This window comes from Misgurnus anguillicaudatus, chromosome 21 (assembly GCF_027580225.2).
Source record: "Misgurnus anguillicaudatus chromosome 21, ASM2758022v2, whole genome shotgun sequence".
Lineage (NCBI taxonomy): Eukaryota > Metazoa > Chordata > Actinopteri > Cypriniformes > Cobitidae > Misgurnus > Misgurnus anguillicaudatus.
This window is the reverse complement of record NC_073357.2, coordinates 47,508,029-47,531,668: the sequence shown is the minus strand read 5'-3', so window position 1 is coordinate 47,531,668 and position 23,640 is coordinate 47,508,029. Positions and strand designations below refer to the sequence as shown.

At 38.8% G+C, this 23,640-nt stretch overlaps 1 protein-coding gene across 6 annotated transcripts in view; it reads left to right on the top strand.

Moving 5' to 3' along the window:
- pcdh7b (protocadherin 7b) overlaps positions 1 to 23,640 on the top strand; it is a 141,016-nt gene that overhangs the window by 53,581 nt on the left and 63,795 nt on the right. For 2 of the 6 annotated variants that reach the window (XM_055211173.2, XM_055211200.2), the window contains exon 2: positions 19,019 to 19,211. The exons of 2 other annotated variants lie outside the window; for them this stretch is intronic. In XM_055211173.2, the coding sequence (XP_055067148.1) occupies positions 19,019 to 19,211 (193 nt within the window). Of the gene's footprint in view, positions 1 to 19,018; positions 19,236 to 23,640 lie in introns of all 6 variants that reach the window. 2 more of the 6 variants (XM_055211165.2, XM_055211191.2) reach the window with 1 other exon arrangement.

Here is a 23,640-nt window from a genome sequence, read left to right as displayed (position 1 = left end):
AAAACAGCGGAAATTCGTGTCATCAAACACAAATAAATTAATCAAACTTATCGTTACTATAACACGACTTGCTGTGAGACTGGGTTGATAAGCCGTCTGCCAAATGCATGTTTATAAACTACATCTTTATATTTTGCCTTTAGTTTAACTAATACTTAAATAAATCATTAACCTATTTGGGTGATTCTCACGAAATCCAGATTTAGAAGGTGTCCTTCATCAATATTTTTAAAAATCCCTTGAAGCCAATTTTTTGCACATATACGATTTCTTCTTATGAACTTACTATAATCATTATAGAGAGTTTAAAAAATATTTCCTATTGAATTATTTATATTTTTTAGATTATCATTATCAAAAATTATCATTACCGCAACATGATATTACATTAAATATTATGCATTTACAAACTCATGTTTCGGTAATGAGAACTAAAAAGTTGTCTAGGTACTATAACAAACAAAATTGTAACTTTTATCTGGAGAGAAAAAATAATAACTGCTTACCTGGTAGCCATCTTGAGTGTCACAGTCAATTATGTCTCTTCCAACATTTTCTTTTTTTTTTTTTTGAAAATGTTAGTTCCTTGAGGGCTAAAAAAAACAATGATTGAAAATTGTTGCGGAGGATGAGAAAATTGGTCTTGGACACATTTATATTCCTTATTATTGTTTCCTCATTTACCAATGGTCACCAAACACCACATGTTTCTTTACTGTAAATGTTTATAGTATAACATGCACTGAAGCTTTGTATTTTTTAGATTTTTAAAAATAAATATTTCCAAATCAAATAACCCAAATCCAGTCATGGACACATTGCGGTAATGAAAAATTTCCCCTTAAATGTGGAAAAAAACAACAAAATAGTGTTTTATGATGTCATTAGAAATCATGTGCAAAATAGTACATGAAGAAATGTTTATAACTGTATGCTTATTATTTTGATAGCATTTAAATGTTATTATCAAAATGTTTCATGGCACGCAAGTCTTATTTTGCGAGAATCACCATTTGCTTACATTAATTTGCACAAACTTAAGTCATTTGAGTTTGTTGGCACTGATAATCTGTTATTAGACAAATCCGCCTTGCTGTTAGTGCCACATGTAAGCACAGTGCCTCTCTGCAGCCCGAGTGCATAGTTTTTTTATAACTCTGACAAATATTGTATCTTCATATGAACATAAAGCAGACAGCATGAGGTACACAGCACAGTTCAGTTAAACATCTGCCGGCTGTTTCTGCCAGTGCTGCTATTTAATCTAATCAGTGATGTACAACAGGTACTGTAAATGTTTCAGCAGATATTTATACATAAGTTAGTGCAGGTACTTGATCCGGTAAAATTTTAAACAACCTTGCAGTTTAAACCAGACCTATGAATCTGGATGTTACTGCATACAGCATTCCAATGTAGAACACTGGCACCAGTTTTGTTATTTTTGATGTAAGATCTTAAGGGCCTTGGACATTGTGCAGGCAAAATATTGATAGATCCTTGATACTGTTCAGACTCACTGGTGTGTGTGTGTGTGTGTGTGTGTGTTCAGCCAAACGAATCAGTACTGCATACTTTTAAACGCTATATTATGATTGGCCCTGCTTCACTCCCATATTTAAGCATTTAAGGAGTGTTCTTCACTTTTGGCTAATTTCTTCTTTCCTAATTTCTTTCATATGTAAGCAACTGTCAAATTAAATTCCTATCTTACATTGCCAGTAATATCAAAGTTTGAATTTGATTCAAATCAGACCCGCATAGATTATCATGTTTCACTTTGAAATATTAAAATGCTATTTCAAACTTCTAAATCTGCCTTTTAAATGTCATCATTGGGGTTTGATTGGAAAAGATATACTGTATTCAGATTGAAAACTTTTTTTCATTCTGGCTATTGCAGGTCACGGCATTATTTAAGATAGCTGTCACGACTCAAAATAGCAATTTAAGTATAGTACATGCTGGCTTTGCTATGCGAGGGTGTGTGTGTTTGTAAAAGAAAGAGATTTAAGTGTGTGCGTGTGACTGAGTGTCGGTGCATTTGAATTTATAAAGAAACCTGCTCTTCAAGTTCAAGCATGTTGTAACACAGGCAGAATGCTAGCCACATACTTTAAACCACAGTTAGACAATAAATGTTTTGTCAACATTTGTACAGTCAATGATTTTGTCCGGATGTAAATTTAGCATCCTTAAGGAATGCATGTTATGAATAACATTTACAACTCATTAATTGACAAACATGACCTTTTACCTGTATTGCAAACAAAACATAGCGTACATGTAATGCATGAGGATTTTAAATCATTCAATTTGCTCTTTATAGTGACCACAGTGGTCCCCAGCACCCATTCATTTTCACTGTATGGGATTTTTGGGTGACCTATTTGTTTGTTAACTCAAGGTGAACTTCACTTATGGAATTTAGTAAGGTTAGGATAATACCTGATATCCTCAAGAGACTTGTTTCCTTCCTAATGTCTTCCTCAATCAATACCCATAAAACATAATCTGCAAGCCACCGGCCTGTACTTAACTCCATCTGCACAGATCTTAACATATCTGTTTGCTTGCACCGTGACAGGTGTCTTTTCTATCTCACATGGCTGAATTTATTGTGATTACCAAGTAGAGCATTTTTCTTTTTGTCCTCTGTCTATCTCCGTCCATATCTCTTTTAACCAGCAAGGCCCTTTTTGTCATTTGATCAAGCTAGGTGTTCTTATCCATTTATTAACCTGTCAGGTTTGTTGCATTTGTAGAAAGGGTCAGATTCTTAGACTGAGCTTAGATTTGACCAATGACATTTGTTTTGCTTGTTTTGTCTGACATCTAGGTTTAAGAATGTAATTTTCAGATTGTTCAGTTTGGTTCATTTGAAAATGCTCCCTGTTTGTCATTCGTCTTGTTTCTCATTTTCTCAGGATCGCGTGTGTGTCTTTATTTGTTTAGCGGCCCCAGGGATTTTTCCTAGCTAATAATAATACGTTTGACTCCGCATTGCCCTCCGGCAAGGAGCTATTGAGTCAACCCAGCAGAGTGACAACATGGAAGCCACACTTTTACCCATCAAGCAAATACAGTTACCCAGTATGATCATGTTGTTTACCTGAAAAGGTAACTGATACCAGTTCAGCACAGATTGACATAGGGGTGGGCGATAAATCGGCTGCGATTCTCATGGGTATCTCATCAGTAAACCGGTTTCGTGATTAGTAGTAATTCGCAATCACCTGCTTTCAGATGGAGCGGCATTTACTACACAGAGGCTGTTTCTCAATTCCAAGAATGCAAAGAACGGACTTGTGTTCTCGTGGAGATCGGTCTTGCTAGACGACCTTGGAAGAACAAACTCTGAAGGTCGCGAGAACACAGAACGCACCTGTGAAAATTGAGATGTGTGTGATCTTCCTGTTGGTCACCTGACCTCCACCATTGCTTTGCCACAATGACTTCTGGGGCCTCATTTATAAAGCGTGCAAACGCACAGATTTGATCGTAAAGTGTGCGTACGAAATAATCCACGGCAAAGTACATTTATAAAAACTGTCTTTGACGTGGAAACGTGCTTAGCGCCCTGTCAGGGTCTGAGCAAGCGTACGCACTTTTGCTTGTCCAACTGATGCAGGTTTTTGGCAATATAAGCCATTCTTGCTGCTTGAAATTGGGTTTAAACATTGACAAGTGCTCTTTTATATGTCTATAACATTAATTAGGCATTGTTTAAAGGCGGAGGTCTAAATCTGCTCAGCCGCGCACAAGTTCAAGATCATTTGCGGTTTATAAATTTCACATCCGAAAGAAAGGGGTACGCGCAATTTCTGTGCGTAAGTTCGGTTTATGAATCACACGTACTCATTTTGATAAATGATCATAAGATCAAATCTAGGATGGTTTTTACGCAGCATTTTATAAATGAGGCCCTTGGGGCGTAAAGCGACTTCAGCACGCAAGTCTGCACTCGATGCATGCTCTATATCAAGAACACATTCGAGTATTTCCATGTGTCCTATGTACTTGCGTTCTTGAGAATTGGAATTAAACTTTGATGGTTTATGATGACGTAGAACGAGGACACAAGGACGCAAGATCGCTGAAGAACGCATATTGAGAAACAGCCAGAGATGTATTTCCCAGAAAAGCTCGGCAAAATCTCATACATTATCGGTGGTGATTTGTCCATGATTATGAACGCAATTTTGCCTACCTTCTCTGTGAAATGTTATTTACTATATTTACTACTAATCACAAAACTGTCTTTACTGATGCGATACGCATGAGAATCGCATACGATTTATCGCCCACACCTAGATTGACAGCTTCCAGTATGAGCGACGACTTTAAGAGGCACAAAAGTTTCAATTAAAGTCAAAATAAGCAGAATTTTAATCATATTGACTTAGATCTTAGACGAAAAGAGACGGCGAGAGGATAGTGTGTGAGCGGAAGGCAGGAGAAGTGCAGTGCACTTGATAAAGTCCCACAGGCACTTGGGGGTTTTTCATTTTTACATGGGGATTAGGATCTGTATCTTCATCATTGCCGTGGTGATGATAGTGTCTGATAGCACCTCCCTTTGAAGCAGGCTGATGTGCGGAGCTACTATCCTTCTATCTTTAGAGAAACTAGCTTACAGACGCTCGCTTGAAAGCGGCGAATACATGCAAGAAGTGGATAGGAGAGTTTTCGGGTCTTTGTGGCCATTGGAAATAAAATTGATAGAAGCTCGATCCGTCTGAGGCTTTGTGTGCACTGTGCATTTCAACTATGTGCTTCTAATATTAAAATGACGACTCTTTCAACAATAAGTTCATATGCAGTAGCTTACATTTCAGACAAAATTAGCCAGGTTTGTGTCACTCTTTTACAAATCACACTCGGCTTCAACTGCACACACCCTTAAAATGGGACTCGGGAAGAATGTGGAGAACACATACTTCACTTTTAATTTATTTGTGTATGATGTCGTTTGTAAAGAGAGAGCTATTGTCTGTTAAAAAGAGGTGCTTCATTGCTCGGTCTCAAATTTGATTAGATTTTGTTTTTCGGATTGACCTCGGGGATGAACTTGATGGCCAAACACGGACACGTGTTGGTCACATCCACTTTCATGCAAGTGACTGTCGACAGCCTTTCATCTTCCTTTTGTGGTAATTTATTATTAGAATTCGTATTATTTCTGTTCTATTACAATCATTTCATCTCCGTGTTTGATCTTGTTTTAATATATAAATGGAATAAAAGCATTTCATTTCCAAAGCACTGGGGTGTTACTGCGGTATTCAATAGAGTATTTTGTTCTTTTCTTTTGATGTGACAATTGAAATTAGCAACACGGACAGCATGTAATGTAGCATTCGGAGGTGTTTGTTATAAATATGTGCATATTTTTGCAATAAAGGTGATTGTGTGAGCGCAGGTGTGAGTGTGCGCTAAATCACGCTTTCTGAGAGCTGTTTGTATTCGAGTGTGAGAATGAATTAGTTTGTATTATGATGTCGCATCGGCAGTCTGATCACTTCTTCACTACCGCTGTATGTAATGGCCACCACAGTGTGAATACCAGGCTAATCTCGCATGGCCCCGGGCCCTTTCTCTCTCTTTCTCTCCACGCTTGTGTTTGTTCAAACATTAGAGGATAATTACTTCTCTGGAATAATTGTTTTCTTAATCGCAGCTATCATAATTGTCTTCTGGACCGGGGCTGAGACTCACAAATGGCTTGTTCTATCTAAACGGGAGTGAGTTTGTTGATGAAGAACACGGCAATGACAACGTGCCCGCTTGTGTGCGCTGCTGCATGCGTATGTACATTTGAGGGTGACACTGCGGGGATGTTTTGAGTAATGTGTCCACAGCCCCCGGAAATGGAGTTTTGCTTTACTGTCACATTGACATTGATTTATTCATGATAAACGCCTGCTTTTGATACAGCCCGCCGAAAGGTGCTCAGCTACTCGGCTACACAGGAAATGAAGTACATATAAAAGGGTAAAGGACAGAAAATAAAACAGGTTAGAATAAGCATATGTTGAGCTAAGGCTTCACTTGGGGTTAGGTTTAAAACGTTTGTTCATTTACACCATTTTTTCTCACCCTTGCAGTCACTGTTTGTACAGACAATGTGAACTGTCATGCACAACCCATAATGTGTTATTTTGTTAGATTTGGATTTGTGCATTTGGCAGACGCTTTTGTCCTGTGCGACTTGCTGTGCATTGCAAGGTAAATATTTTTAATCATTATGTGGGTTCGACCTTTTGCGCTGCTGACGCAGTGCTCTACCACTGAGCTATACGGGAGCAAACACTCGATTTTATGTTTTATGTTAAGTTAACCAAGAAAATGTTTATATTTGACCCAACAATGGGTTAAACAACCCAGCATAGGTTAAATGAAGCAATAAGCCCCAAGAAGCAGTGGGTTACCAGTGCATTTTATAACAGCTAAGAGGGCGTTATAAAATGCACTGTAACACCACTGCTTCGCGGGGCTTATTGCATTTATTAAATTTCATATGCATAGCAGAATTTCATAAAATAAAACACAAATAAGTAATTATATTTGTACAAATATTACTCTTCCACCAAACAAAGTAGTTCCTCAGAATCAAGTGTGGCTGCAACAGAGCGCAGTTCACAACCAACAAAGACGCAGCAAAGAGACAATGAAAATATGATTAAAGACTGAAGTGTGTATTTTCATAAATCAACATTCATCTAATTTATACATTAACATTTATATCGTGCAACTGTTGAAGTGATGATCAAATATGCTTGGAAGCATGGTTAATTCCTTTCCCGTCAGCGTTTTTAAATTTTTTTTTTAAGTTGTCACCTATTTTATCACGGCTTAGAACACGTTTAACCAATCAGAATGAAGAACCAGAACTGCCCGTTTTATAATATTTATTTTTGACCCAACACATTTTTTATGGTTAAATATATTAGATACTTTACGACAAGAAATTTTGAGTGGGATTTATTGGGGATCAGCTGGATGATGGGGATTACATGCCAGAATGCAGGTTCACAAAAAATGATGTCTAAATTCAATTCAATTTGGTTTCTTTGGGAAAAAACACAGGGTATTTTTTTATTTTTATTATATAGCAAACCGATGTAGGAAAATTAAATAATTGTAGGCTACATGAAAAATGCAAGTCATCATTTGGCAATAAATACAACTGTGGCAAGAATAAAAAATAGCTGTAATATACACATATAAATCATTCTCTTTAAGAACTATAACATTTTCATTTCATGTTATATTGATACATTTGACAGGACACAAAACTGGAATTTCTTGCAGAAATGAATGTTGCTCTCTTCAATTCAATCATTGCATCTGTTTAATATGGGCAAACAAAGCATATGACAGCTATTCTATGTTGTTTTCATCCTCAAAAAGCCTGTGTTCTGAATAACAACTTTCATCATTGCCACTTTATGAAGGTTAAATACTTTTTCTATTTTTATAATTCTCAAATTGATAAAGACATCTTACTGTAATGCATAACTTGACATCTCGACAGCTTCTATGTTTGCAGATGTATTTAATAAACCGGTGCTTATGATCTAGATAATACAGCACGCCAGCCAGCATCTCTTACTGCTTTGTTAAAGCAGTCATGTGTCAGTCATAATCTCGCTGAAGTGTGAAAACATACTCTGTTTCGTCGTTTCTCTCCTCGGTATGTGTGGAATTTTTATTTTGCTGCCAGATATTTGCTCGGGAGTCGTATTCCGTGGAAAGCAAACCGCATGGTCCGAGTTACGATATCTAGCCCGCCCGCAGGTTGTTTACAACGGTGCTTTCGCTGACTCTTAGGCCTCTGTCACCCCTGACGGCCATAGCTCCTGCGATTAAGTCTGTCACTCGCTGACATTAGTGGGTCAGTTGTCAGATTGACTGCTCGCGCTCAGAGCGAGTTCTGCGCGTTCCGCGTAGCGCGATGCTATTGGCCGATGATTGACAGGTGGAAGGACGCACAAGAAGGTTGAAGATAGTGTCCTATGAGCTGAAGAAGAGTGACTGTAATTGTAATGCGATCATGTAAGGTGGTGCCAGACTGTAAGTTATACGCGTGTGTGTTTGTGTTTGTTTGTGTGTGCATTTTTTGAGTTGAAATGGAGTTCAACTTTCCACCATTATCACGTTAGGAAAGGCACCTGAAAGCATTTTTGTGAGTTTGACGGTTACCTGAGAACATAATCCATTTCTGCTAGCGAAGATAATGGATTTGCAATGATGAGGTTAGATATTCGGCACCAGAACAGGAAACTGCATATCCCTTTTCCCTTTTTACAAGGAAATATTAGGAGAGACTTTAAAAAAAGACAGCGCGGGACCATTTATAATTTTAAGCTTAAACTAAAAGCACATTCACAAATGCATCCAGAATCCATTATTTGTTTATCATTCTGGTGTAAAATATCCATGGTGTTTATTAATGACTTATCTCTTAGCTCACTAAAAATAAACATTAGTGAGACGCCTGCTTGGGGTCTTAAATTTCAAGCTGTACCCTGGAGGTATTGTTCCTTTCATGAAGTGAGGGTCAGAGGTTAGCTAAGCTTTTGGAGCTGTCAGATCATCCCTTCGGAATATGGCTGCTACGTTCGGACTTAATCCCGGGCTTAAAGAGCAATTAAAAGTTTAGCTGGGATTTGACAAAAAGAGCATGGAGAAATGTTTTCAGATTCCCATCTGCCCGTGTTAGTTTTCTTCATCTTTTCAGCTTTTGTCAGGAATGTTAATGCGAAATGTTTAAATGAAAACAGACACATAAGGGTGGAGTGTGGAAAACTGTACACCAAAACCACTTTGTAAGCTCAGGCATTCATTAAGAGCCTAACTCAGACATTATGTTTATTTATTTGCTAGGGCAATAAGACGTTTAATATGACCTCTTGAGAACATCGCAGCACTTTTTAGAGTTTTCGGAGACCACAGTGATCAATCGTAGATGACACAAGAACAGCAAATGGGAATACCACTTTCTCGAGAACAAACTGAGGCAGCAATGTACCTAAATTTTAGACAGTAAGAAAAAGAGGAAAAATGGGCAGACTTTGCAGTTCTTACTGTACTGTAGGTTTCTCTTTCTCACAAACTAAAGTAAAAAGACTTTTCGAGAACAACTGATGATAAGTAGCCTTCCTGTTCAATGCATAAAAGCTGACTTTTTGATTAAGAGGGTATGAACGCTGATAAGCAAGGCCAGCTAATTTTACTACAGTGACTAACATCCTCAGTGTTTTGTTTGGCAAAGGCCTGAACATCTGGAACATTTGGCACAAGGAAAGGAAAGTTGGTCTGGGAGGAAATGGACTGGAACGGCAATAAGCAAAGTGTCGCCGTGCCATCGCCGAGACTGTGAGGCGAAGTGGATGACAAGAAAAAATGCATAGATGAATGAATGAATGATCAGGCCAGGTGAGATATATATGCTTCAGTGCCTTCGAAAAGAATTATATTCAAAGCCAGACAGCTGACATCCGCCAAGATGTACTGTGAAGGTTTTATCTGAAGAACTTCAAGAAAAAAAGAGAAAGCAACAACTTTTTCAGTGTCTGGAGGCTTTATATTTCGTTTTAAAAGAATGTTCTTGAAGTGCCGATCTGTCCAGCTTGAGGGTTGTTGACGAAAAGGGCAGCTGATAGGTTAAAAGTGATTAGAGAAGGCTTCTGAAGATGTGGACTGCAATCAAAGCAAGACCTCAAAGTGGATAAACTGTTAAATGTTTGCTCTGGCTTCGTTTGGATGTGTTCAGGGTTATTTTGAGCACCAAAAAGACAATTTGATCTTACATTGGCTATGAACAAACCAATACCAATTTACCACCTAATACCAATATACCAATTATTCTCATCTTCCTGCTACGTCTTTTGAGATTTTTCAAACCAGCTTTTAATCTCACTTTGGGTTGACTGAGACACAACAGTCATGGATAAGTTATCAGAAATGCTCTTTACAAAGGGGAGAGGTCCCGCGGTTAAAAAGCCTCAAGTTTTCAGCGCCTGCAGTGGAGTGTTTTAATAAATGGCTTGCCAAAGAGGCCTCGGACCTGGCTGAACTCCTGAAGGTCTCAGGAGGTCTAAAGCCCATCTGGAGGTCCTCATAGGCAGGAAGGCCGGAGAGAAATGAAGCTTGACCAGCGCCAGTCATCCCTTAAGACAAAGCAGACACCTGAGCCTCCCAGAGCTCCAGGATAAACAAAACTCCCGACCTTCTCACCAGGGGCTCTGTTAGTCTTTCGAACACATATACGCATTCCTTTCTTAACATGCGGTACTCCCTTTCAAGCATGATTTAGTGCTTGAGATGTTTTTCATGAGATGAAGATTTTGAAAAAAATCAAGTAATTCCAGAAAAGTGGCCAGGTAGGGGCCATAGGAGATGCATGTGCGTGCATAAATACTCAGACACGTACAAAAAGTATGTTTGTTATGCGTATACTGTAACATACAGTACTGTTCAGTTTTAGGCTACCACCACCAGAATTGTTGTTTTAGAAGTTTTAATATCCATCCATATTTATTTTTTTAATATATTTTATTAAGATACAAACCGAAATACAGGAAATATGTACAAAAAAATAAAAATTTTCAGGACTAAATGTCTTCTTTAGGCAGTGTTGGTGTTTAGTGTGACCTCTCTTGGCACTAAACACATCTTGAGCATTTTTGAGCAGAATAAAGACAAAATACTAATTTCTTTAAAATTAGAAATTAGGATTTAATTTTATTTAGGTTTAAGAGATCCTGTAGTTTCCTGCTATTGCTCAAGTGGAATTGGAGTTTACTCTAAAACTTGACACATCAGTTTACATTTTTATAATTTTTTTAATACTATATACACATTTCCTGTATTTGCCGGATGTATTGTATTAAAGAGACTGAGAAATAATTATATATGACCACTATAACATTACAAAAACAACAAATGTAATTCTGGCATGGTGGCCTAAGACTTTTACACAGTACTGTATTATTTTTTTTTGGTTCTACTTAATTTGTTACTGAATATGCAGGTCTGTGTATATATCCTGTAATAGTATTAATAAATCATAAATAAATAAATAAAAAAATGAAGACTTTCATATTTGACTGCTTTAAAATAGGGATGCCGATAACTGCTTATTTTTAATATTATCGGTTATCGGTCTGATAGCAAAATTAGGCCGATAAATGAAAGCCGATAAATGATGGATTATTTTGGTTTGTTGAACAACTTCACTTGCTTATTGCTGGCCATGTGGAGTATTGATTGGTGCTTTCTAGGACATAGCACGAAGATGACACGTGTTGCGGGCTTAAGAAGAGTATGCTAGTTTAGCGCAAAGACAAGATGTCCGCGGTCTGGGAGTTTTTCATTGTGAAAATAATATGAATATTTATCGGCCTATAAATATATATCGGTTATCGCCCCTCAAATATAAAGAGTTATCGGTTATCGGTATCGCCCAAAATTTCCAAATTTCCCCTACTTTAAAAAAATTATTGGTTTGAAACTAAAAATACATAAAAAATGATGTGCATGGAAACAGTTGTCTCCCAGCCCATTGGTCCTGCGCAACAGACTTTATAAATTTTGTTACTCTAAAGTATTAGTACATTCAAATGCTAATCACTCTTGGCAGCTTCATAAGATCTGACTTTTAGTTAGCTGTTTAATCTTACTAGGAGAATTTGAGTTTAAACAGCCTTTTAGTGCTGATTTACAGGTTATTTTGACCTACAGTTCATAGCTTTACCCTTGGGCTGTTTTGTACATTGCTTGATCAGGTAGCAGTTTGAGGATTACCCTCAGGGTGCTTATAAAAATTTGAACAGGGGTTAATTACAGGTTCTGCCACCAGGCCACAGTGTCTAGACACTAGTGGTTTATTACCTCTCTTCTTTTTCATATCTTCTGCATCAAGCACTCCACAACCATCACCAACCCCATGACGGTTATATATTGGTGCCGTTAACATTGTATCTCATATAATGTAAGTTCTTTCCGTCCCCTTTCCCGTTCATTTCATCTCCTTTCCTCTCCTTTCTGCTCGATTGCAAACAGACCCAGAAGGCTTAGAGTTTGTGTTCTTTCCCATTGCGTAAACCGCTGCTCGGTATGGGTCATTGACATAGGTCACTCCATTGCCCACAAAAACATACACTACACACACTTTGTACTCGGAAACTACAAAAAAACATGTTTTCAAAAATTATTCTTTTTCTAAATAATGCAAATTAAATGGATGTTCTACCCAAATCCAAAGCTAAAAAAAACGAGTATTCTTATTAAATTATCATTTTTACAGCAATGCAACGTCCGAAGCTGCGGTTTCCATTGCTGCACATTTGATATTTAGTTTGTATTGCTTCAGATAGTCGTCCCAATTTATCATAGCTTTGCAAGAAAAGCAATAACCCACAGCACTAATAGGAAAAGAGAGAAATATCAGACTGTGTGCGGTTATTGATGAAGGTTCACTCGGGTTCAGGTTGGGCACATGGGATGGGACATAACATCAGATGTGCTCACCTACAAACTGATGGGAAGTTGGATTACTCTGCTGTACCCTATTACTGTAGCTATGGCCTGGCGTTCATGCTGTTCCTGACGTGTCTCTGGATTGTGTATATCACAGGCTGCAACATTTAATCAGCCGTGGCCAAAACCAGGCCTTTTTTTAGCAGAGAGGTTGAAGATAAAGGTTACGTTTCTATTGGAAATGAAAGCCATGTGTTGCCAGTGCCCCTCTCATCGGGGGTCTTCTTTCAGTCTGAATACATCCAATAGGTCCTAAAGAAATTGAAATCAAATAGCAAGAAAGAACGAATGTACACACATGGGTAGCGTTTAAGGAAAATGTACTTTTATGCAGGACACTGTCTGTCTGCTTATCCGTCTGTCTATTTGTCTGCCTGCCTGTACATCTATCTAGATCCTTGCATCTTGAATCACTTTCCCATCTCGCATCTTTCTTGCATGACATTCATTGACTCGTTTATATAATTTAAAATTCAATTTCCTCCAAGTATAATGCCACACTCCACCGATTTATCTAAAGTTCAGTTCATTTGCGGGTAATTTAAACCTCAGCTCTTCAGCAAGGGACTTTGATTGCTGTCACACATAGCTGCAGAGACAGTGATTTCATTCTGGAGGGAGAGAGAGAGAGAGAGAGAGAGAGAGAGAGAGAGAGAGAGAAAAGAGAGAGAGAGAAAGAGAGAATGGGTCTTTGATACATAAAACATAATTTTGATCCGTTATTTCATCCCGACCGCCCTCTGGGCTTCCATTTAATTATGTAACAAATGTTTGACTATCCGAAGTGAAGTTTTTAGCCCATGAATATTTATTTCTATTCATTTGTTCAATGCTGATTGTAATTACATGGAAACATGATTTATTACCAAAATTTCAACACACAAAGATATGAGTAATGAGAATAGGATGGAAATAAATAACTAAATGAGTGCAGCATAAATTTTTATTGAATTAAAAGTGGGAAACCTGGATCCAGTTTCTGGGGAGTGATACAAAAATGATAGCATAACAAAGATTTTGACAGATCATCAGTGGTCATTCCAAATTACTGAATCCATTGAATTACATAAATACAGGAGCAGCATATAGCGGACTTTCGCAGCTGTAGACGGTAATGTTGTCTCTTGCCTCATAAATGTAAAAATTTATTCATACTGACTTACAATGCGCACCTGACTATAAGATGCAGCAGCCAAGTGATGAAAAAAACGCGGCTTATAGACCGAAAAATACGGTATTAGTATTTGGTATAACCTCCCTTTGTTTTGAATATCTTTTTTACAAAGGTACTAACATGGTCGGTATCACAAAATGTACTTGCATTTATTATAAACCTAGAAATAATGCAGAATTAGGGCTGCAACGATTCGTCGACGTTGTCGACAAAAATCGATAATAGAAATAGTCGACAATGAATTTCATTGTCGACGTTGTCGCCAGACATGTTTTTTCCGACCGAGTGAGGCGTCTCTCTTCATTACAATGTCTGCCGAGAGTCGCACATGCGCATTAGCTTCTCTGCTCAGTGATAACATACAGAAATGGCAGCCTCCAACGCAGCAGCTGCGCGTACCAAAACATCTGAAGTTTGGGAGCATTTAAGCCTGGATACGGCGAATAAAAAGATTACCTGCATGGTTTGCAGAGCAGTCTTTGCGTTTCACGGCAGCACCTCGGTCATGCACGAACATTTAAAGAGAAAGCACGTCGGACAGTTGAATGAAACAGGGTTTGACTCGCCTCGGTAAGATGTAAATAACATGGAAGCCAATACGTTTTGTTTTTGTAATTTTTCAGAAATCTCGTTTTTTGGTTGTGCATTCAAATTAATATCAATTCAACTCAAGTTGGTTTTGATTTAAACCTTCAAAACTTAAAAAATACAGCATATATATATATATATATATATATATATATATATATATATATATATATATATATATATATATATAAATATATATATATTAAAATAGCTGAAATACATAACTTCGTTTTGGTAAAATCATAGTAGCTGCAATTATTAAAAATGTAAAACTTGTTTTCATTGAATGTAAAAAAAATTCATTGAACTACCCCCTTCTTTCTTGTTTACTATCATTTTCCACAGAATTAAAGCAATCTCACGCTAAATTTTAGAAAAAAAAAATAATTATTCGATTAGTCGACGAATCGTTTCAATAGTCGGTGACTAGTCGACTATTAAAATAGTCGTTAGTTGCAGCCCTATGCAGAATACTAAATGTTTTAAGCTTAAGCTTTCGTTAAGTATCCAAGTTATTTAGATAAAAATCCCAGATCTTTTATTCCTTAGACATTTGGATGCCACTATATTCGTGTTCATTATCAATGCAAAGAGGCAGAACACACAGAACATCTCTTTTTGTCTGTGTGTGTGTGTGTGTGTGTGTGTGTGTGTGTGTGTGTGTGTGTGTGTGTGTGTGTGTGTGTGTGTCCTACAACAGTCTGTAACTGCTGTGAACTCCTTTAAGCTGAAAGGCAGGCCCGGCTAACCTGACAGAATACAAATGCCAAGATTATGGCGACGTGTCAAATTAAAGGAACAATTTGGAGTAATGATGAGTGTTAGGCCACTCAGTCAGAAAGGCAGTGAGTTGGAAAGGAAAAGAGAAGTGAATGATGGCGCTCCGTCTTGTTTAATATTCCTGAAAGAAAATGTGCAGTGACAGGAAGTGGGGCAGTGGGGAGACGGCCAGAGGCGAACACTTAGAAAGGCCGCTGCTTTGTTAGTGTCTGTTTAATGCATCAGCTAACCTCCCGCTGCCGAGTTCAGAATGAAAAAGCTATTGCTTTTTTGGCTGATGTTTATATTTATTTATTGCGCACAGCTCTCTGGAGTATTTGATTCTGGTTGGTCAATTTGCGGCATTCTGCGGTCTGATATTTTCGTGTAAATGCTGAACTCGACTGCAGTGTGCTTGTTTCACGTCTCTGGCATCGCTCTGTGCTCCGTGTCCTCTCGCATTAGTAAATAATAAATAAAAGTCCATTTATCAAGACCATTACTCCATTTATTTGGTGGGTAGTTGTGTGCCCCTGTGACCAGATCACCCTGTACTCTATATTCTTCTTCGCTTAGAGTCTCATTTATGTACATAAAATCATCCTACATAATGTAAAGCACATTTTGTGAAAATATAACCTTGATATCTTTAATATTGACTGAATAAGACCATATAAAAAGTGTAAAATCAGTGACCGAAATCAAACTTTAATGCTCCTAATCTCATAATTAGATTTGTGAGACTTTAACCCGGATTTCCCAGACAGGGTCATATTTGTGGTGATATTTATGTATTATTAAACTTACAACACAGAAACTATAGACTGAAGCACAAGCATAAACTGCCCCAATGAGTGCTGGGTTATTTGAATAAGTAATAGGTTACAAAATACAGAGAGACACAGAGAATGATAGGAGGGTGGGAGGGGATCAATTCTCCTCTATTGTCTTCTGTTCTTTTCCCCCCTCTGCTTTCACTTACACATACAGGAAGAGTCAATGGTTTAATTACAAGGCTCCAATGCTAGTTAAATTATCAAAATTTAATTTACACCTTTCAGCGCTCTCTTTCTTTCTCTCCTCCATTTTCTCTTGCTCATCCAGCCTCTCATTTAGCTCAGAGCCCATATGTATTAGTTATCACAGTGTACACTGGGGCGGGATCATGCATTTCATTAGGATGTGAAGGGCAGAATAATCCTGAACTTGTTTAACCCCAGTTTCCTCTACGGTAGCAGTATTTAAATCCATACAACCTATTCATTTTCCCATTTTAAACATGCTAAAGGGGGATTCAGTAGAAGAGGATTGTAAGACTGGTTCACTGCAGCAAAATGATTCACTTTAATTAGGTTTATGCATTTATGTATGCTTTAAAGTGACTTATTATGCTTATAAAGGCTATCTACAGTGCCAGAAAAAAAATAGAAAAAAATAGTCCCTAACTAATACCCTTTCAAAAATACACATTTGCACCTTAGAGTTTATTCTGAAAAATTAGTGTTAAATAACACCAAAAGTGGTTCAGTGGCTCGTAATCACAGAGGAACCATTTTTAGTGCTAAACAGCACTTATATAGAACCTGTGTAGCACCTGTGTAGAACCATATAGTGCTATGTTGAACCATAAGTGATGCTGTAGTCATACTTAAGCACCACCTATGGTTCCAAAGAGGTGCTGTAGGTGCTCTGTAGTGCTAAAAATGGTTCCCCTATATGATTACCAGCTTTTAGCACTATTTAGCGATATTTTCTAGAGTGTACCTCAGGGGAACATATTGGTACCAAATGTACCTAAATGGTGCCAGCCAGTGCCAGCGGTTTTTTATGAATTTTTATTTGATACAATATATCAAATTAAAGAACAGACCATCTGCTTTCAAAAAAAGTTTCATCCTATCTTTATTTGTTTTCTTTTTATCACCTCTCAAATATTTTTTATCAATTTTGAACGAAAAGCTGAGATAATTGCGTTTCTTGTGATGGACTTTTGATAGAGATCAGATTCAGAGTGATGATCACAACATACACGGAGTTTGAACTGTTTGGCTGTCCCAGACGAAAGATTGCCATTGTGAAACTATCGTCGTGATTTCTGTGATCGTGGCTCTCCATTGGTGGTCCTATGTCGTACAGTGAGAAAGGTTTAAAGACGGCCGTTTTCCCGGTCTTGCGTCCAAAGATAGCCTACGATAGTTTTCTGACAGTGTCAGAAATTCGTCATAATCACCGCACAGTGTGTTTGCTGCTACGACCTGCGCGCCAGTATTTGTTTACCACGAGCGCATGCTGGTGACGTTGCGCAACGTGTGACGCTGCCGCCGAAGCTTCTGTGTCATCATTGTACAGTCTACATGCCTCTCGTACCCGAGTTTAAACGATACATGTCGCACAGTGTGATAAGGTAATGATCTTATAAGAGGACAAAAATCGTGCAGTGTATCCCGGGCTTAAGGCATTGTTTCCCAATTCTGGGAGTACCCCCTCCCAGAAAGTTTTAGATGTCTCCTTATTTAAAACACCTGATTCAACTCATCAGCCTCCTTCCCGAATGGTTCACATGTCTTCCAAACAAGCTGATGAGTTAAATCAGGTGTGTTAGATAAGCAGACATCTAAAACTTTCTGGGAGGGGGTACTCGAGGACCAGGATTGGGAAACACTGCCCTAAGGGAATACTTATGGGTTTTATAAGTTGGGTAAAAGCAGCACCTCATGGATATTAGTGGAAATACAGATTGCTGAAAAAACTCGTCATTGGCAGGGAAGCGTTTTCTCTTAATAGACGAGTCAATGGCGGGTGAAGAGTTAAAGGGTACTTCGCCAGTGATAGCTTGGGGAAAATCTGGAAATCTAAAAACATTACATATTTACCATAACATCTTATACCAGTCTAAGGTGTTTTGCTGCTCTTAAGTTTGTGTTCCAGTCTAGCCCAGCAGTTGTGAAGCTAGTTTAGCTTGTAGGCTAGTTGATCTTCAAGTCTGACCAGTACAAAAAGTACAAAAAGAGTACATACCCCTCTAAAACCAGACCAGAGTTTTATCTGAGCAGGTTAGGCTGGTTTACAGTAAGTTGAATTCAGCAGGGGGCTATCACGAAAATTTGGCTCATAGTTAAATAAAAACAACTACACTGAGTGGACATGATGTCCTTCCCAGTTTAATTTATCCCAACTCTCTGTATTTGCCAGATGTCAGCTGAAACTTAAAGAATTTATCACCCTTCCCCACCCGCTGTCACTCATCTCCTGCTATCTCTCTCTTTTCTGTCATCCCTTAGTCGAGTCGACCCTCTGAGTTTTCAAGAGGATGAGGAAATGAAAATCAGAGGCTCACAGCCCAAAGTCAAATTCACATGAGATTCTGTGTACCGGTTTATTACCAGCACGCGCATCCTTTCACCTATTTGCTCTTTAGTTACAGTACTTTGAAAAATGTGTGTGTGTGCTCTTGTTTATAAGCCTGTAGCTATGTGTTCCATTCTACCTCCCTTCGGGACCATACATGCTCCTCTTGTCCTGTTTTTGCTATAAAGTAAACCGCACAAGGAGACTTTGACGTCCTTCAGACCTCCGCTGCTATATTTAAACCGTGATGCCAAGCATGGCATCTGTACTTACTCCTGTGGGCATTGAACTTGCTATCCTAACATTTCATTTTTTTCATGTAAGAATACATTAAACAAGTGCTGTGCAGCTCATTAGCATTGTTTAATTTATTTTCGAAGAACACTGCTTTTAGGCTACATATATTTACTACTGTACATAGACGGAGCAATTAATCTAGTTACTGTTTATATCCATTTGTAACTTAGAGGGAAGTACGGTAACCTATAACTAGAGCTACAGAGAATAATCCCACCCATTACCCCCCCCCCCAAAAAAAAATCCCATCAACCCCTTCTTCGACCACTTCCGTCCAGTGACCCCCAGCAATCTCTTCTCTTGTAGCCGTTCCGCCGAGTGACCTTCTCGGTGGTGAGCCAGCCCCAGGACCCGCACCAGGGCTCGCTGCAGAGCTGCTACGACAGCGGTCTGGAGGAGTCGGAGACGCCCAGCAGCAAGAGCTCATCAGGCCCCAGACTAGGTGCCCTTCCTCTACCTGAAGACGCCTATGAGAGGACTACGCCCGATGGCAGTGTCGGTGAGGCAGAGCATATGGAAAATGGTAGGGGCAAACACAAAAAAAGATGAGTCAGAGTTAAGCTAAACAAGCCAAATAAGAAGAGACACAGTCATCAATCAAACCGATAGGAAAACTTAGAAAACGCCACACACTCACACACAGGTACGCTTACACTGCTGGTACACAGATACTGGGGTATGTGCAGGTAGGCTTAGAAAGATGGCTGTCTTGTGCGTTTAGCTTAACTGTGGTTTAGGGATAAAACGTTGATTCTAGAGTACATTAGCATATCATGCATAGTTTTATTTTGCAATGATTGTCTTAGTATCCGTGAGGTCTGGCAAAGAGTTACACTATAGTTAGAATGTGAACCATGCAGGCTGCTTGACTAGACTGAGGGGAAAAGTTTGCATCATCGTCTTATAAACGTTGTTTCACATCGTGCAGACATTACAGATAAATAAATTTACATATTTTCATATTAACATAGTGTTATAAAAACATTAGATTGTCTAGACTGGATATACAAATATTACTTTCAACCATCTGATAAGCCACCATCCCTATCTTGGTCTTTATATTGTAGGGGTTTACCAGGTGAAAAGGCTTGAACAGTAGGAGCTTGTATCTCATTTCATTGTGGCTGGATTACACATCCCATGTAGAACCTCGCTGTGGTCAACAGTTACCTTCATTGTTAATGACTGGCCATCCAGTCTCTTTCAATGGAGCCACTGTTCTCAAGCAGGTATTCAGTAACAGTTGTTAGGCATTGAGGGCTGTCTTGTCTACATTTGATACTTTATCAGCAACAGGTGCTTATTGTGTGAGCTCAGCGTGCCAATTTGCGTGGAATGTCTGTTCTGCTGGTCCATCAGAGAACGTTTTAGAAAGTCAAGTTATCAGGGTCGTTGACATTTATAACACAAAATTGTGCTGTGTATTGTATTACCACATTGAGAGTAGTCATATGAAGCTTAAACCCCATTCATGGGTTTTAAAATGTTAGGTCAGAGGTCGAACGATCCCAGATCTTGGTGGCTCCTACATTTTGGGGTGGCACTGGAGTAGGGTTGCAAGGTCTAGAATGGAATTTTTAACCTTGCCATTTAGAGAACATTGGCCTAAATGTAGATTAAATGGGCTTGGTGGAAGGGAAATCATTTTAGCCCACTCACTGCGTAGGATTTGAAGTATTTCTCAGGGCGTATTCAAATGCTCGCATTTAGACAATGCTGGGGGAAAATTAGCCTCAATTAAAGCCTGGCTCTAATTCAGCCTGAGCTTAAAGTAATTGGTCACATGGAGAAAAATGCAAGGCTCATTAGTTCAAAACTCTGCATTATTATCATCCATCAGTCAGTCAGATCTCTGAGTGAAAACCTGTGACTTTGATTTTCAGATTTGCCTTGAATGAGATTCGTTTTCCATTCTAAATATTTCTATGGTTAGAAAAGCTGACTCTGTTTCTATTATTACGTTTATTCAGTGAACAAAAGCAAACATTTGGTTAAATAAATGCAAAGATGTAGGCATACACATTGTATTCTTAATCACTCATTGACCATTTCTTTTTCTCTTCCAGTCTTTTATTTTCATTTTTGCCTCGTTACTACTTCTCCATTCTCTCTTTCTGTACTATTCTATCTCGTATGCCATTTCAAGGGCAGATACAAACAAGCAGATTAATCACTTTCTAATAAATAAAAGAGATGCCTCACCCTGCCGCGCTCAATCTATAGAAGAATCTGTATGTGTGTGTGTGTGTGCGGTTGAGGGAGGGAAAGATATTGGAAAAACAGAACAGTCAGGAGACTCAGTTCGGCTTAGAGCCGAGCTGAAGGAACATTAGTACAATAGCTTATGCATTCAATGCAGTTAGAAGTAGAAGCTCGAAATGTTCAAAGCTGATGTGCTCTGCTGAGCTCATACATTATCAAACATCACACACAGAGGCTCACGCACACACTCAAATACACAGTCGGTCACAGTAACTGCTTGCAAGCCAGCAAAGTCGCAGTCAGTGTCTCTTTCATGACAGAAATGTCCTGTGTGTGTGTGTGTGTGTTTGGGGTCTATAATTGGCTTAGGCATGCTTTGGGTTAGTTCCGCTTTGATAGAGTGTTTTAGGTCGGTGTTGGGTTCATTTAATGCTCCCGCAGGGGACTAAGACAACATCCATGCACACTTTTTAGTAAACGATCACACTTCTTCAATAGATATTATTTGCCTGTCAATGTCTTGATTTTGCTCTGTGTAAATAGACTATATACAGTATAGATATAGAAATATAGATATAAACTTTAAAGGCAGGGTGCAGGATTTTTAAAAAACACTTTGGAAAAGGGAGTTGGGCAGACTATCAAAACACACTTGTAGCCAATCAGCAGTAAAGGGCGTGTCTACTTACCGACATCGTTGCCTGGTTTGAATATGTGTGGGGCAGGTCTATCCAGGAAGGTCCAGATTCTATTTTGTTTAGGTGATTTCATTGATCAACATTGGCTTTCTGAGATCATGCACCCCGCCTTTAATGTCCCTGTGAAGTCGCGACTTCACTTCCGTATTTCTGAGTAAAACGGAATATCATGCGAGAAAAATAGTGGTCGTGGCTGCATGATTTTTGAAAAACATTTGGAAAAGGGAATCGGGCCGACTATCAAAACACACTTGTAGCCAATCAGCAATAAGGGGCGTGTCTACTAATCGACATGGCTGCCTGGGTTGCGTATGTGTGGGGTGGGTCTATCGAAAAAGGTCCATATTCTATTAGGGTAGGGGCGTGTTTGTTTAGGTGATTTCAAATATCAACATTGGCTTTCAGAGATCATGCACCCCACCTTAAAGCAACACTAAAGAGTTTTTGCTCTTTGCTCCCCCTACAGGTTAGAAGCGGAATTGTCCATTATCACTGTCGTACCTAATTTAGCCTACTGCAGCATAGCTGGCTCTGATTGGATTGTAGGTCTGCCGTAAAGCAAGTTTTTGTAGTTTTCATTCCAACTACAGGACCGCGACCCGACGGTTGGAAACTTCTTTAGTGCGGTTTTGTCCTATAGAGGGCTGCAAAGCGAATGTGAAAGTGCCGTTCACCCTGTTTCGAGTGGATGAAGGACTGAAACATTTTTCGAAATGTTATTTTACGGTAAAAAAAACTATTTAGTGTTGCTTTAATGTCCCTGTGAAGTCACAAGCACAATCACTTCCGTATTAACGAGTAAAAAGGAATATCATGCAACGGAAAATAGTGGCCGTGGCTTGTGTTTTCCACTGTGCTTTGATTGGATATAGAAAAGTAGGCATTACTTTTAGGAAATTGAACTGGCAGCAGACTAACATTTGGGGGGGCAAAGTTAACAGATGCTCTCGCCCAAGCCGTCTAGCTGACATCATCAGAGAATGATCACCACAAGGGTGGATGTACATTTTCAGATTTTGATTGAAGTTTATGATGGCACGTGAATAAAAAAGACTTGTATGCTACATTTTTTATAATAAACACTGCGATATTACATAAAAAATAAGAATTGCCAGTTTTAATTTCATTGGGACTTTAACATTTAAAAAAATATTTTCATCTGAAAGTTCTATTTTATTCATGTTTCGATACATAAAAACAAGGACATCTTCCTCTGTCCGTGGTCGAATGAGACGGCAAGGAATGTTAAAAGTTTTTCCGTGTTGAAAGAGAAACATTCTCAATGTCCTTCTCATGGAAAGCTCTTCATTAAATGTGTTAAATGGCGGCGGTTGCCCCTCGCAGCGCTGCTTCTCTAATGCCGAATTAGAGCCCTGATAACCTGAAGTCAATTAAAATATGGATGGGAGATCATGCACCTCCCCCCTGCAGTTAACAGATGGGAAAAATGCCATCAGTTGAAAGAAAGAATCAGTGAAGGTCTGTAATTGTGGTCATTATGCTGTGAAGGATGTGTGTGTTTGGGATCCTGGTGAGGGTTTTTGTTCAGTGTGTGTTTGTTTGTTTGTTTTGGGATTAAGGTCAGGGCAGGAGTCGGGTGTCCCCCTAATGAACAGGGCCTGTGGAGAAGATGGGCTTTACACAACAGCCACGCCACACACATTCTCTCTCTCTCTCTCTCTCTGGTACTGTTTTCCAATCTTTCTTTCTCATGCATAAACAAATGCAGGGAAAAGGTTAAGCCAAACGTTCACTCAGTGGAAAGTGCGTAATTGTATTACATATCGGCAGTAAGTAATGATTAGATATTTCCTTCCTTAATATGCACATGTATAAATTTGCGAAAGAGAGTGAGAGAAAGAAAGACTGATTATTGACTCGTGGGGAAACTCGTCCTTCGTCTTGCTTGTTGTCAATCGATGATCTTCCAGTCAATGCATTTGCTCTTCTTCTCATTACTGATCTATTCCTTTCTCTATTCGCTCTCTCTACACACCTTGAGTGCATCTCCAATTATTTTTTACTCCT